The following is a 15177-nucleotide window of genomic DNA, read 5'->3' on the forward strand; positions in this document are numbered from 1 at the left end:
CGGGTGGGGGGATAATTATTGCACTTTATTGAAAGAACACAGTTGATGATGTTCTGCAGTGATTTTTTCTTAGTATGGGCTGATTTGGTCCTCGCTGGTTTTGCTGTCATTGGATTTTTAGCTAGATATACGAGGATGCAGACAGAAAATACTTTTAAAGATGTTTTCCCAGAGTTACGACTTATTTTCTGAGGATGAGATTTCTCAGTGGTTTCTTCCCCCTGAAAAGACCACAAAAATTTTGTCACAGGAGATGTTTACAACCAGCTATTCACTCACAACAAAGTGGCACTTCCGGGGTTTATTTACTGGCGACCTAACGGTGTAATAGCAATAATTAAGCCAGGCAGAGGGGAAGGCCACTTCCAGAGACTTTTCAAGCTGAATTTCCAAAGCTACTGAGAGTGACGTGCCCATAGGTAAGAGTACTTAGCGTGGGGCCTGCTTAGAGAATTCACAACCTCCCAGTTCAGAGTGGAAAAGATGCACTTGAGGGTGGAAGGTTACCAGGGCCCTGTCAGGCTCAGGTTATTTTTCTGAGCCCAGGGTCAGCAACACACACCCCAGATCATTAATGCATAGTGGTGTCTCCAGCCTTACCATGCCCTATTACAAGAAGGAGAGTTGTGTATGGCTTGTCCAGCTGCGGGTTCACAGGGCCTTGACCCTACACACCCACAGTACCAGGAGGTGCATCTGCTCTAGGACTCTGCACGTAACAGGCCGCACCTCACCGTCCACCTCCAACTGCTGGTGGCTCCTGGCTGGTGTGAGAGATCCTGGCCAGCCACACCATTACCCTCTGGAGCATTCCTCCCTGCAGCGAGAGAGGATATTGACAGCAAGCAGTGATATCTCATGTGCCTCCACTCCCCAGGGCTCAGCTGGGGTGGGAATGCCCTTCTGCTGCTCCCAAGTGCTCCTATGCCCTTCCTCTGGGACAGTACCCACGGCCGCTCACCTTGTCTTTGGGTTTTGGTCTCTTTGCAGGTGCAAGTTACTTCTTCAAGGGCAAGGAGTACTGGAAGGTGCTGGACAGCGAGCTGGAGGTGCACCCCGGGTACCCACAGTCCATCGCCAGGGACTGGCTGGTGTGCACTGACATGCAGGCTGATGCCCCCGAGGCAGCCGGGAGCAGCAGGACTGGGGCGCGCTCCAGGCCGGGGCAGCACGACGAGAGCCGCTCGAAGAATGGTTACGAGGTCTGCTCCTGCACCTCGGGCACCCCGTCCCTGTGCCCTCACCCCACACCCAGACTGACAGTCAGCCTCGTGCTGGCTGTGTGGACAGCAACACTGCTCTGTGCAGCGCTATGACAGCTCACCTCACCAGCAGGACGACACCACAGTGCTCCAGGATACAATTCCACGATGGCTAACTGTTCCAAGCAGAAAAAAAAAACATTCCTAGGAACATGCCAGTGAAGGGTTTGAATTCTCCATGAGAAATGAACAGTGGTTTTGTTTTGGGGTTTTCTTTCTTTTAAATTCTAGTTTAAAGGTCTAATAACAGATTTGAGTTCTGCACCTTCTCATTCCCCCATCCAGTTAAAGGTAAGAGCAGCCTCATGTTGAATTTAGAAACTCTCCATTAGAGATATGTTGCTCCGGATGTTTAAACACAGCAAATAAGGGATGGGAGAGCTCCTGGGATGAAGTGGGGACAGAAGAGATGCTGCTGAGATAGACAGCGACAGAAAGGCAGCAGGCAGGAGGTGGTAGTTTTGTGCTGACACAATGTACACATCCCATTGGATGTACTAAGTAGAAGAAACCGTGACTCTGCTAAGATTAACTGCGAGGTGATCATTATTTTACTGTCAAGCCTGCTGTGGTCACTGGTGTCTGGGTAACCTGTACCAGTTTCTATGGGTCAGAAACACCTTTGCCTTTCAGAAGGCACTGCAGCTTGTCTTTGTATACGAGTCATTGGAATTTAGCAATTTCTCTAATAAACCTTGGTCGCCTACATGGAGATCTCTCAGTCCTATGCCAGATCAAGCCTGCCACCCACAGCAAGGTACTGGCGGCTGAGGCTCTCATGAGGAGCAGTGCAGCCAAATGGGATGCAGTTATAACCACTGCCCCAGACTAATCTGTGCCCACAAACTCCTGCTCTTAGAATTCCCATGTCGGGTCAGCTTATGTTTTGGGAGGGATCAAGATGTATTACATTCGTTTGTGACTCTGCTACACTTGGCTGTGCTGCAGAGGATGGGCTGGAGCAGGGAGGATGATACATGGTCAGCTCAAACTCCTTCTGATGCCTCTGCCAGGAGTTTGGAGTGGCAGAAGCAAGGTCAAGTGTTGCCTTAGGATATTCCTGTTTGGTTTTTTTCCTCACTATCAATTTTCTGTGATATGATTTGGGCATCTGCAAGTCCTTGAAAATGGTGAGTGAGAACTTGGATGAGATGTCAAAGAAGCCAGGGTCCTCGAGTCTGCTGTTGTCAAGAGGTGTTGCATGGGCAGCAGCCACTGGGACACACTCTTCTTCTCTGCCCTGCTTCTGCAAAGCTCCTGCAGAAACTCAAAAAGCTCCTTTTGCTGCCCTGCCAGGGCCAGCTTCTCAGGCAGACCTGGCAGCAGATGGTGTCACTGCAGTACCCAAGGCTGCTCCCATGGCCCTGGTGCCAGGTGTAACACAAAGCTCTCTGTGGCACAGCAGGAAAGGCAGAAAAAGCGCACAGTTGCATCCCGACAGAAAAAAGGGGTCGCCCTGAGTTTCCCTCTGCTATTTGTGTTTTTAAATAGTCCCAAGCATTCACAGGGTGCAGCTGTTTTCGGGACGATGTGCTACAATGTGATTTTATCGGTCACGAGTCAATTAAACATCCCACTAAACCATTCAATAGCCTTTAAAAACACACAAGCAAAAAAATCTCAGGCACAGCAGCTCCCTCTGCTGAGTAAAGCTGCCTCTGGTGTTCAGAGCAGCTCCCCGTCCTACCTCTGCCAGCTGGGCCAAGCAGAGGCTGCTGAGGCTGTGGGAGATGTGATGTTCCTTTGATTGATTCCCATTGCTTTTTTTCCTCTTCAGTCACGAAGACACGGCTTTTAGTCTGTTAGTCTAATCAGCACATTACAGATTCCTCTCGGAGCTGCAGCCAGGTAGGAGCACAGCATGCAGGGGAAGACACTCTCTCCTTTTTTACCGGTTTGTTTGTTTTGGTTTTTCTTTTTTTTTTGTTCTTCCACAAAATAACTATCCAGAAGCTGCACGTGAAGAATCGGAGGAGGTGGGGATGTTTCCATGGCATCTCTATCCCAACCAAGGAGCCTGTCGTGGTGACAAGGACCCGTGGCTCTGCAGCTATGCTGATGAGGTCACCAAAAGGTGTTCAAAAGTTTATTTAGCGGGGGGGCTTATGATTTATAAATAAAGCCTGTGGAAAGGCTTTCAATGCACCCTTCTCTCTTTTGAATTATTCATTTTGATGATCAGAAATGGAGCAGGAATGCGGCACTGCTGCTGCTGGACAGTCCTCAGGAAGGATGGTTGCTGTCTCCTCCTGGCATGTACCTTGCTCAGCCATTCCCCAGCCACTGGCAAAGCCTCCGTGAAGTTGCCATTAGCTCTGAATGCAGCAACAGGAGGCTCAAGCTCCCCTGGGGTTTAAAGTGCCCACTTCCTACTGCTGGAAAACATACATGTAACATAAAGAGAGCCTCTGCCCGGCTCCCGGGCATCGTCCCATGCCTGGATCCTCCAGCCCCACAGGGAGCCCGTTGGCAACTCTCCTCCCCAGCAACATCCTCAGATGGAAAAGCCACCTCCACCTTCCAGAAGAAATGACCTGAGTATCATGCTGCTACTGCATATTGCTCGGTTTTGATACTTCCCAACTGCTTAAGATCCCAGAGGAGTTTGTGAGGGTCAAAGTTGGAATACTTGTCTTATGCAATAGGAGGAACGAGGATTTCGGGGGGGAGGGGGGGCGGCAGCACTGGCCACCTGAACCCTGAGTGCTCTAAAGCTGACCCCTGCCATAAACCCGCGCCCCCCTGACGTGCCTCGGATTTCCCACGGGGGGTACTCAGCAGGCGCGGCGGGGACAGAACCAGCCCCGCCGCTGCCCGCGCGCCTCCCGCCCGCCCCCGGCGCCGCTGACCCCACTACCCGTGTCCCCACACCGGGAAACGCCGCAGAAAATCGCGCTGAAAACGCGGGGTCAGCGTCGGAGTCGGGGGCAAGTTCAGGCAGCCGCAAAGACGCCTCCCTGAAGAGCGAGGTCGCCCCGCGGCCCCGTTTCGGCCGCTATGGAAAAGCATAGGCGCATGACGCCGCCACCTGTGGGGTAGCATCACTTGACTTTCGCTCACCGCCCCGCCCCCCCCTTAGGTGCTGGCAGAAGCCAATCCCGGTCACCCTGCCATCTTCAGTGTCGTATACGTGGTTTTTGTTGGGTTTTTTGTTGTTGTTGTTGTTGTTTTTCTTTTCCGCCCTTACTCACTATTTTGTGTGCTGGCAGAAGTCACTTCCGGTACTCCGGAAAGACCACGCGCCTCAGAAAGGCGTCTGTTCGGCTGCTTGAACCCGACGCCGATACCGATCCCGCGCTCTCAGCGCGATTTCCCGGGGCGTTTCCCGGTGTGGGGGCACGGGTGGTGGGGCCAGCGGCGACGGGGGCGGGCAGACGGGCGGTGTCAGACAGCGGCGGGGCCGGCTCTGTCCCGGCCGCGCCGCGCGGCTCCTGCCGAGTACCCCTCGACGCTGTGCGGTGCTGCTGCTGTTGGCTGAACAGGTGCCGCTGATTTGTCTGTGAGGTCATACAGTAGCCGCGATCCCAGTTGTGCGGTGGTGCGTCGGAACTTCTGGGTTAATGTTAAGTCTTGCCATATGATTTTTACGAGGTTAAATACCAGTGAGTCTGTACCAAAAAACATTTTTCAAGAGAAAATCATACAGGAATGACCTTGGCAGAAAAGCCCCTGTGAAGAAAAGCAGAAGGAAAATACCTGTAAGCAGAAACACTCACAGGTTTTTTTTTTCCACAGCTGCGGCAGGGGAGCGAGGAAGCACCCGGCTTGCTGCTTTCCAGGCAGCTTTTGGCCAGTTGTTTCAGTTTCTTGTTCTCCGGAGAGAGACAGAGTTGAACTTTGTTTTTCCTTCCCAGGAATTCCGGATTTTCTCCCTTTTCTACTGGACTGCTTTCAACCTCAGAGCACATCGGGAGGACTTTCCACCGAGCACAGAAGGCCTGGCCCTGAGCCAAGCCCCAGCTCCGAGGAGACCAAAGGGAGGACTCTAACGCTTTCCCAGGTTTTTCCTCCACAGCGAAAGATTTTATTATTTAGCATTATTTTCCTTTTCCCGTGTGTTTGGTAAATAAATAGTTTTTATCTCCTTCACTTTCCTGCGAGGTAAATTTATTTTTTCCCAAACCTGGTGGGGGAGGGGTGATTGTGCCTTCTCTCAGAGGATTTATTTCTAAATTTGGCCAAACCGGAACCGGAAATTTGCTGGCTCCTGGTGGCCTATTTCTTTCTTTTCGAGGCAGAATCCCAATTTTGGCCACGGGCACCCAGACGAGGAGACCGGTCCTTTTCCACGGAAAGGAAAGCCCGGCACCCCGGTGTTTCAGGGGCAGACAATGGACCATGTCGGGGAAGGAACGACCAGCAGGACCTTTCTCCACCTCACCCCCTGCTCCAAGGTGCGGCAGCTCCAGGTGCGACCAGCTGCTTTCGGAGGGTTACCCCTGCACACCTGCACAGGGAGCTGCTAGTCCAGAGGGGCTAATGGAGGTGTCCCGAGTGTCCCTGCAGGAACAACAATTGGAGCATCCAGCAGGGGCTAGGGAGCAGTTGGATGCACCCAAGCACCTGAGCAGGCGGGGCAGCTTGTGGGGTGCCAGGGGGAAAATTTCAACTTTCCCCTTTTACCTTGTCAGTCCCTCCCCAGAGCCCCTAGTCCCTCCACAGTACCCCCAGAAAAGAGAGCGGTTATTAGGAAAGAAGGGGTTTAAATTGAGGGGAAAAAGCTTCCTTTTCCATAATGTCTGCAATCAAATTGAGGGGAAATCCCCTTCCCCTGCAATTTTAATGGTATCCTTTGAAGGAAACCCTGCCTTTTTTATGCTGTTAAGGGTATCAGAGAATCCCCACTTTCCATTATTTTCTAATTTAAAGGGAAAGGGAAAACATCAACTGTGCTATTTCATGGGTTTGAATTAAGGGTAACTCCTGCATTTTCATCATTGAAAGCCATACAGTGGGAAAAGGTGTCCATTTAGAGTCCCCTAGGGCTTTTCCTCGAGCATGACAGATGCATTTATGTGTCTTAAAGCATCCAAATGCATCCACCATGCTCACAGAAACACCACATAACTTTGTCCCTCGCTAACCCAGATGGCTATTGAAACAATGGCCACAGCTTTTGACTCTGGACAAAGCCGCAGATTCGAGGACTCGGGCGTTCTTAGGAGAGGCTGAGTAGCTAAATTGCTGGGATTTGGCCCATATGCCACTAAACTTGTGCATTGACTTTGGTTTTCTTTATCTTAGCTGCCTAAGAGGCTAACCCGGCTATCTCGAGGCCTTCTGAGATGGCCAAGGAGGACTCATTTTGCGTCCAAAGCCGATTCACGTTGCCACTCGTCTTAAAGATAAGTCAGGGGCTTTGACTCAGAGATGGGATGATAGCAGGGTAGCCGGGTGGAAATTCCTGGGAGAGATTTAATAATTAGTGTAGGGCTAAGGGATGTCCTCTAAGGGGCCTCGTAGGATAGCTAAAGGCAGCGGCCCTACTTTTGATTGCAACCGTAGGGTGTGCAGTGCAGAGCAGTTCCAGCCTGTGTCGTGTTGTCTAGCATGTTGTGTTGTCTAGCATGTCTTTGGGGTCCCTTGGATCAGCTATCTCTGCCTTTTCCCCTCAAGGACCTTATTGCAAGCATTGTTCATCATCTCTAGATTCTCAAACTTTCGCACTTCTCGGCATGACGCTGATATCATTTGTTTTTTACTGGTGGGCTCGGCCGTGTCTTGGAATCACATCTCAGAAGCCTCGAGTCGGGCGTCTTTTGTGTCCTTGTTCCTGGCTGTAATTTTCGGCTCAGTCAGTCCATCGGTGCTTGGTGGCTGTTTAGGCCACGTGCAAGGTGAACGATGGTGCACATCGCAGAGCTGCTGGTGGCTCCTTCCCCTGCCCGGCTGTCAGTCACCCTGCAGGGTGCTGGAGCAGCGTGCCAGAGGCCACGGATCCTATGGATCCCATGGGTCCCAGGGGCATGATCAGGAGCCTGAGCCTGCTGGCCACTCCCTGCTCTCTCTTATCCTGACTTTTCAGCTCTGCAGCGAATCCAGCTCAAGCTTTTCAACCCTTAGAAACCCAGGGAACTTTCATGTCTGCTCTCAGATCTGGGATTTAAATCCAGCCCTTATCAAAGCACCCCGTGACCAGGCAGGCCCTGAATCCCAGCAGGGATCTGATAAAGAGGGACCTGACATCCTAAAGAAACCCTTTGAAATCCTGCTGGGATTGATTTGTATCCATAATGGAGCCCAGAGCTCTCTGCCAGGGAGAGATGAAGCTGCTCCTTTGCTTTATCATCCTCAGGCCCTTCCCAGCTTCGAGGGAAATTCACTCCCTCTTCAAGCCCCAAAATCATGGAAAAGTTCCTTTGTATCCTTCTCTCCACAGCCCCTACGTGGATTAATCAACTTTTCCAAGCTGTTTAATGGTTTGACAGAAGAACTGCCTGGAGAACAGCTGAATTCCCACAGCAAAATTCCTGATTGAGGGAAACGACCTTGGGTTCCTCCCCTTCCCGTAAAGCCTGGGAAATCTGGGAAAAATCACAGCTCCAAAGGAGCTGCTCCCCTCGCCCCCGGATTCAAAGAGAAATGGAGAAACACTCGAGGAAGTTTTGAGATAAAACCACTGCAGAGAAAATTGAAATGAGCCCTTCGGCCCTTTTTTTGTGTGGTATTTAGGATGCAAGGGAAAGAAGGGCTGGGTAATCCCTGGGATTAGGGAACAGCACGGTTGAGGTCCCAGATTTCGAGGCCAGGTAATGGCTAATACAAAACATTAATATGGACTTTGTCTTTAAAAGCAAAAGCTTTGAAAATTAGGAACAGAACAGAAACTCTCATTAATTCAGGACTGTACAGAGCCTAAAGCCTCCTTAGGTTTTCAGCTCAAAGCAACTTTCTTTTTCATGGGGCCATAAACAGATTTTTTCTGGCTTTTTAAAGCTGTTTCCTCTACTAAAATCCATTCAGCTGTCAATCCATCCTCCCTCAGAAGGTGTCACGGCAATCTACCTGAAATTTAAAAAAAAAGCCCAGGGAAGAAGATCTTATCTCCCAGATGGAGAATGGGACAGGAGGAATAATAAAAGTGAAAGTGATTCACCAGGACTGGTGATGAAAAAATCCGTGATGGAATCAAGATTAGGATCTTAATCTGCTCCCTTCTTTCCACCTTGCCCCAGATCTGGGGCAGCTCTTGCTGGGCTGGATCCAGGATCACTGAAAGCAAAGTGCCAAAGGCTTCCAGGAACTTCAAACTCAGCAAAAATCCCCCCAGCTCTGCCTGAAATAGGAATATTGGGTTTAAAATGGGCCTTTTGTTACAGGGCTGGAATGAGGGAGTCGCCTAGCAGGGACTGAAAACACATCTGAGGATCAGCAGAGGAAAAAGCAGCTTTTTCCTGCTGTCTGCAGGTCAGAGCTCTTTAAATTGGGGCTGTTAAATGTCCCTGGCCACAGGAGATTGGGGAAGCAGAGGTGAAAGGAAAAAATCCTCTTTATTCCCTGATGGATCCCTGAGCTTGGGCTGCTCCAAAATGCAGCTCCAGAAAAAGAAGAAGCAGAGAGAGGGAATTTGTGCCTGCAGGGAGGGGCCTAAAGCTTCCTTAGGTTTTCAGCTCAAAGCAACTTTCTTTTTCATGGGGCCATAAACAGATTTTGAACTGCCTTTTTCACCTTCCTTCCTTTGTTCATTTTTACCTTTCTACCTTTGTTTGTTTCTGTAGCAGCTTGGAAAAAACCAGAGACCACTGTTTCTTCAGGCAGGATCCCTCTTTATTACACAAGCCCCAGTATTTCTGTGTTTCTATTTTGGGAAAGTTTTAAAAGAGTTTTGGGAATGGGCACAGGGAAAGACAAAACAGATCCATGCCCACAGACTGGTCAGGGCAGACTTTCTGCCCCTTCTAGGCCACTGACTCAAACATGAAACCCCCCAGCTTTCTGGGAGGTGAAGGAAGAACAGTCACACCTGGTGCTCCTACCTGTAGCCATTTGCCTGCTCTGCATCTTTCCCAAGAGAGCAGAAGGCGCTTAGCAAAGTGAAGATCAATGGAACAAGTGGCTCTCCCACTCAGGGCTCTCGTTAAGGCTGGAATGGCTGCTGCCAGCCTCTGCACTTTCTGCCTCTCCAACTTCCTCCCTTTGTTCATTTCTGCCTTTTTAACTTTCTACCTTTGTTTGGTTCTGAGTCCCTACCTTTCTGTTTTTCTACCTTTGTTGCTTTCTACCTTTCTAAATTTCTAACTTGACATGTTTGTTTCTACCATTTGAACTTTCTATCTTTCCATCTTTCTTCATTTCTAACTTTCTACATTTCTACCTTTGTTCATTTCTACGTTTCTACCTTTCTACCTTTCTACATTTGTTCATTTCTACCCTTCTGACCTTCTGCCTTTCTACCTTTTTCGTTTCTACTTTTATGACTTTGTACCACCTTTCTAAGTTTTCTCTCTTTTTACCTTTGTTCATTTTTACCTTTGGTAGTTTCTAACTTTCTACATCTCTTTCTATCTTTGTTTCTACTTTTCTTTCTACATTTCTAACTCTCTACTTTTGCTTGTTTCTACCTTTCTACATTCCTACCATTTTTGTTGCTACCTTTCTAACTTTCTACCTTTGTTTGTTTCTAACTTTCTAGATTTGTCCCTTTCTGCCTTTGTTTGTAACTTTGAAACTTTATACCTTTGTTTTTCTCCCCATTTTTACCTTTCTAACTTTGTTTCTAACCTTCTTGTTAGAGAAGTTCCCTCAGGCCCAGAGGGAAGCCAAAGCATTAGGTGTGAATTAAAACCTTTGGACAAGCTGACATCCATGAAGCCACACTAAAATGAAATAGAAATACAGATTTTTAACTTTTAGTAGAAATATATGCTAAGTGCCTTAAACATGAAAAAGCTGTAGGAGAGATCTTAAACACAGCTCTTGCTGCAGCAGTGTTACCTTTTCACAGAATTCTTTACTTTAGACAAAATCTAGATAGAATTAGACTGTTCACATTTTTTAGATGGAGTGTCCACATAAACAGTAAGAGCTGATAGAAACTGTATATGCAAATCTGTGTAATACAGATGTAACACTTGTGTGAGGCTAACGAGTGTTAGAATTAGACCAGGATGGGTTAAGAAAACTAGAATGGTGTGTTAATCTTACTGGTCAATTAACAAATAGAATCCACACTTCTGTAAGAAAAAATAGAGTGTATGGAGCATATAGAAGAAGCTGGTTTTGCCTGCTGCTGCTGCTTGGCTTTATCATGTGACCCCATTCGAACTCTGCCTTCAAGACAGCTGTGAGACTGTGAAATAAAGAACTCAGCAGAACAGCAGCCTCCTCTGCTCTTTCACCCTGGTCCGAGAGGGAAGGGTACCCTGTCAAAGGCTCAACACTTGCCTTTCTGACTTTGTTTCTAAATTTCTACCTTTCTAATTTTGTTTGTTTCTAATTTTTTTTTTTGTTTCTAACTTTGTTTGTTTTTAACTTTCGACCTTTAGAAATTTGTTCGTTTCTTGTATTTTACCTCTTTGTTTCTAAATTTCTGCCGTTGTAACTTTGTTTCTAACTTTCTACTTTTAAAATTTCATTTGTTTTTAACTTTTTACCATTCCTCCCAGCGAGGGATGTGTGCAGAATACTAAAACCTGTTAAGTTCTTCATTTTTACATTTTCCCTCTGCTCTGTCCCTGCCCCCGGGCTGAGCTGGGCGGCGCTGCTGCCGCCCGGTGCCGGCTGAGCCGAGAGGGCGGTGGCCTCGGTGGCTGCCGAGCGTGGCAAGGGCAAGGAGCGGGAGCGAGCGGGGCTGGGTCTGTCAGCGGAGGGGAGGGGCGAAGGGCGGCTCGGAGCGCCGAGGGACACGGCCGTGCGTGAGCGGGGCCACAGCTATGGAGAGGAGTGGGCGCCGTGCGGGGCGGTGACCGCGAGGAATGACAGCGCGGGGGGCGGGGCCGGTTTTGCCGGGCAGCAGAGGCGCGGTCGCAGCGCGACCCGGGCGGGGGGCACCGGGCGGGCACGGTCGGAATGGAGCCGCCCGCGTGCCGCTCTCAAGGGGGCGGCTCGGAAAGGAAGGCGCAGTTCCGCGCTCTCGGGACGGCGTTAAGTGACCTTGCAGAGGGTGGTTTACACTTCCGCCACACTCAAGATGGCGGACGCACTAGGCCCCTTTGAGAGGTGTCCCTGCCGATGCCTGCCGCCGGTCGCGGAGCGGTCGCCCGCCTCCGGCGCCGCTGACCCCACCAGCCGTGTCCTCGCGCCGGGAAGCACCGCGGAAAATCGCGCGGAAAGCGCGGGGCCGGCGTCGGAGTCCGGGCCGGATTCAGGCAGCCGAATAGACGCCCTTGTGAGGAGCGGCGGGGGCCCTTAAGTGTACCACACTAAAGATGGCGGCTCGACCGGAAGTGGCTTCTGCCAGCACCCAAGATGGCGGCGAAGGGCGGAAGTTTCGTCCAGCCACACTAAAGATGGCGGGTGTGTACGCTGTTCTCTGACCTTCTCAATATGGCGGCAGGGAAGCCCCCCCCCCCCCCCCCCCCCCCCCAAGCTGCGTCTATTTGGCTGCCTGAACGCAACGCCGACGCCGACGCCAGCCCAGCGCTTGCACGCAATTTTCTGAGGCGTTTCCCGCTATGCGGACATCGACTGTGGGATCAGCGGCGCCTGGGGCAGGCGGGAGCATTCAGGCAGCCAAATAGACGGAGCGGGGTCCTTCCGGCCGCCATCTTGAGAAGGTCGAATAGCCACATTGGCGCGGTCCCGGTGACTTCCGCCCTTCTTCGCCAGGAGCGGCAATGGCGGGGAGCCCGGGGAGCAGCGCGGCCGGGCCGGGGGCACCGGCGCGGGTGCTCCGGGCTCGGAGGTGAGCGGGGAACGGGGACAGCCCCGAGCGGACGGTGGGGGCCGCGGGGGATCGGTATTCCGGCCCAGGGATGGGTGTCCCGGCCCAGGGATGGGTGTCCAGGCACAGGGATGGGTTCCTGGACTATCTAATAATATTGTATAACGATCGTACAAGGAGATCTATCTAAAAAATCCTCCATTGTCATCCTTCTCCCAGCCCCGCTGTGTTTTCAGGATCTTGGGGGAAGAGTTTGGGTCTGGACAAGGCTCTCGGGCACAGGGTGGGATTCTTGGGGTGCAGGGCCAGGATTTGGACTCGATGCTCCCTGCGGGTCCCTTCCAGCCCAGGAAATGCTGCGATCCTGTGCCTCTGAGGGTGAAATAAAGGGCACCGGTGGGGTTTGTGCCCGCTGTGTTCACGGCCCCGCCGGCTCAGGGCGGGTTCAAGGCGCAGCTGCCCCGAGCCAGCGGGACCGGCCGGGGCTGCTCGCTCCCGGTGCTGCCGCCTTGTGGGGAGAGCCCGGCACTGCAGCCCGCACAGGCGCTGGACCACGGGATCGGCGTGGAACAGCAGCGCAGGGAGTGCTGAGGCAGCGCAGGGAATGCTGCGGTCCCAGGGAAGGCTGCGGTCCCAGGGAAGGCTGAGGCGTCCCCTGCCCGAGGCACTCGGCAGCAAATCCCTGATGTTGAGCAGAAAAAGGAAAGTTCTGGGTTAGTGGGAGGAGGTTTCTGGAATGGAGCTGGGACAGGTGCTGATCCACGCATGGAATCACGGGCTGGTTTGGCTTGGAAGGGACCACCAAGATCATTTACACTCTGTTTGTTGTCTGGTTCCACAGCAAAGAACATCCAGAACTGCCACCTCACCCTCACGGACAGCAGGAATGCCTTCCACAGCTCTTGTTTTGGAATGGGAATGGCTGTTGGGAGCTCTGGCAGGACCAGGTAAGAAGAGAAATGGGATCATTCTGGCTGCTGCTGGAGGTGGTTTTCTGCTTTCAGGCTGTTCTTCTCATTGATCCTTTCACAGCAGTGTTCCTGGGCACATTTGAGGGTAATTCCAGGAATTTCACACCAGATAAAAACTGGTGGGGCAAAAATGTGAACCTGATCCATTTCTAGTAATTCCAAGCTTCTCCCACAGCACCATTCCAGGGGAAAGCTGATGAAAGGGTAAAGATGCAGAGGAACAAGTGCTGTAAACCCCCCTGGCGCTCTGAGAGAGCAAACCTTGCAGTACTCCCAGCAGATCTCTTGGAGAAAGCGTGGGATCACAAGGTTTTCCGGGAAAGCAAAACAGGGGCGGAGATGAGGGAATAGGCTTCCAGTTCTTCCTTTAGCTGAAAGCCTGGGGGAATTGAGAGGGGCCACAAGAACTGTTTGTGTAGGAAAATGGGAGTTTGGGGGCTGAATCTGAGTTTCTCTCTGGGGCGTTTTTGAGGGAAAAGCTGAGGTGCTGTTTAAGGGAGAGAATGCACATTTTTGGGATGGAAAAGGTTTAATCAATACTGTAGAGGAAGTAAAATGTTGGGGGTAAAAGTGGATGCAATCTGGAGGAGACAGAAGGAATATTTTGGAGGCAAAATGGGGAACTCAGTAGTGGACGGATGGGGAACATTTTGGGGGCAACACTTAACAAACTCTCTGGGGTGGAGAACGAACACATTGAGGGAAAAATGAGGTGATGAGCAGTGGGCACGTAGGGAAGGTGGTGGGGGTAAATGTTGAGAAAAGCCCCGTGGTATTCAAGAAATCCTTGGAAGCAGGACTGAGGAATTCAGTGGTGGAAAGATAGGGGAATTTTGCGGGGGTAAAACTTTAAAAGATCTAAGAGTTGAGAGTGAGTGTTTTTAGGTAAAAAGGATGTCTTGTTGAAGTTGGGCGTCTGGATTGTGGCATTTGTGGATCACAGGGTGTTTTTCCAGAAAGTAGGAGATAAAGAAGACTCCCAAAGCCTCGGTAGCTGTGTTAAGAAATCCCTCCCAGGGAAGAAAGGTACCTAAACCTCCTAGAAGTAGGGACTAATTAGCACGGGAAGGGGAAAACCCACCCCCAGCGGGAGAGAGCCCGCCGGGTAAGGGAAGAGAAGGATGCCCTTAAGAAGAAGCAGGGAAGGTGAATTTCTCGGTTTGCTGAAATGTATCAAAAAGTTTGGAATCTGGGTCTGTGTGGAGGCCGGGATTTTCTCGGCCATATGCAGAGCCCAGCACTAGGAATAAAGTTTTGATATCCTTCCAGCACCCAAACGCAACAGAGGGAATCCTGGAGGAGGTGGAAAACGCTGTCGCTCCGTCGGTGGAATTCCTGGGAAATGGAAAGCAGCAGAAGCAGCAAGAACAGAGTTGGAAGCAGGCTCCAGCCAGGTAAGGCAGACACCAAATCCTTTGGAATTAGAAGTGGGCAGGGGTGGGAAGAATTAATTCTTACATTTGTAGCCCATGGATTCCTGAGCAGGATCCCAGCAGGGAAGACTGCAGGGATCAGACTGGGGACTGATCTCAGCTGGGGGCATGAGCCTTGGAATTGGCTGAAGGGAAGAAAGAGGGATCCTTTGAGCACAAGGATCAGCTGTCAAATGTGGAGATGGCATCAGACAATTCCTCGGGAGGGTTTCGTTCCTGGGCCAAATCGATCTCCTGCCTTGTGAAGGAGCTCAGAGATCTGGGAAGAGCCCAAGCAACGCAGGGAATGCACTGGCAGATAAAACTGCCGGGGAACGGTGGGGAAAAGCATCGAACAGGGGGCTGGAGCGGTACAGGAACGGTACAAAAAAATGTCCAAAAGAGCAGGAATGGAATGGGATTTTACGTATTCCTCGGAGACCACAATCCAGTGGGAAGGCTGAGAGAAGGAAGCAAAGCCTAAAAAGGCAAATGAGCCAAATCTGCCCAAAGCCTCCAATGGCCACATTCCCTGGCATTGCTGAGGACTTCAGCCGAGCTCCAGGCAAAAGGTGAGCCCCTATGGAATCCTTTCTGGGAGACCATATCCAGCTGGGACCCTTCCTGGAGAAGGCCATGGGATATGGGTTATCCCAGGTCCAGAGAATATGTCATTTCCTCAGGAAAAACACTTGGATCACTGCATCACT

The 15177-nt window shown here is 51.0% G+C and overlaps 1 protein-coding gene and 1 long non-coding RNA gene across 2 annotated transcripts in view; one reads left to right on the top strand and one right to left on the bottom strand.

Moving 5' to 3' along the window:
- Positions 1-3412, top strand: part of MMP17 (matrix metallopeptidase 17) — a 62646-nt gene extending 59234 nt beyond the window's left edge. The window contains exon 10 of the mRNA XM_048322900.1: positions 991-3412. Within this exon, the coding sequence (XP_048178857.1) occupies positions 991-1316 (326 nt within the window). The 3' untranslated portion in view covers positions 1317-3412. The remainder of the gene's footprint in view (positions 1-990) is intronic.
- Positions 2-1139, bottom strand: LOC125335350. Its single transcript, XR_007207425.1, has 2 exons — positions 601-1139; positions 2-221 (listed from the first exon to the last, which is right to left on the bottom strand). It is a non-coding gene; the product is annotated as an uncharacterized LOC125335350 (long non-coding RNA).
- Positions 3413-15177: the final 11765 nt, after the last annotated feature.

The sequence above is a fragment of the Corvus hawaiiensis genome, chromosome 18, assembly GCF_020740725.1.
Source record: "Corvus hawaiiensis isolate bCorHaw1 chromosome 18, bCorHaw1.pri.cur, whole genome shotgun sequence".
NCBI classification, from domain to species: domain Eukaryota; kingdom Metazoa; phylum Chordata; class Aves; order Passeriformes; family Corvidae; genus Corvus; species Corvus hawaiiensis.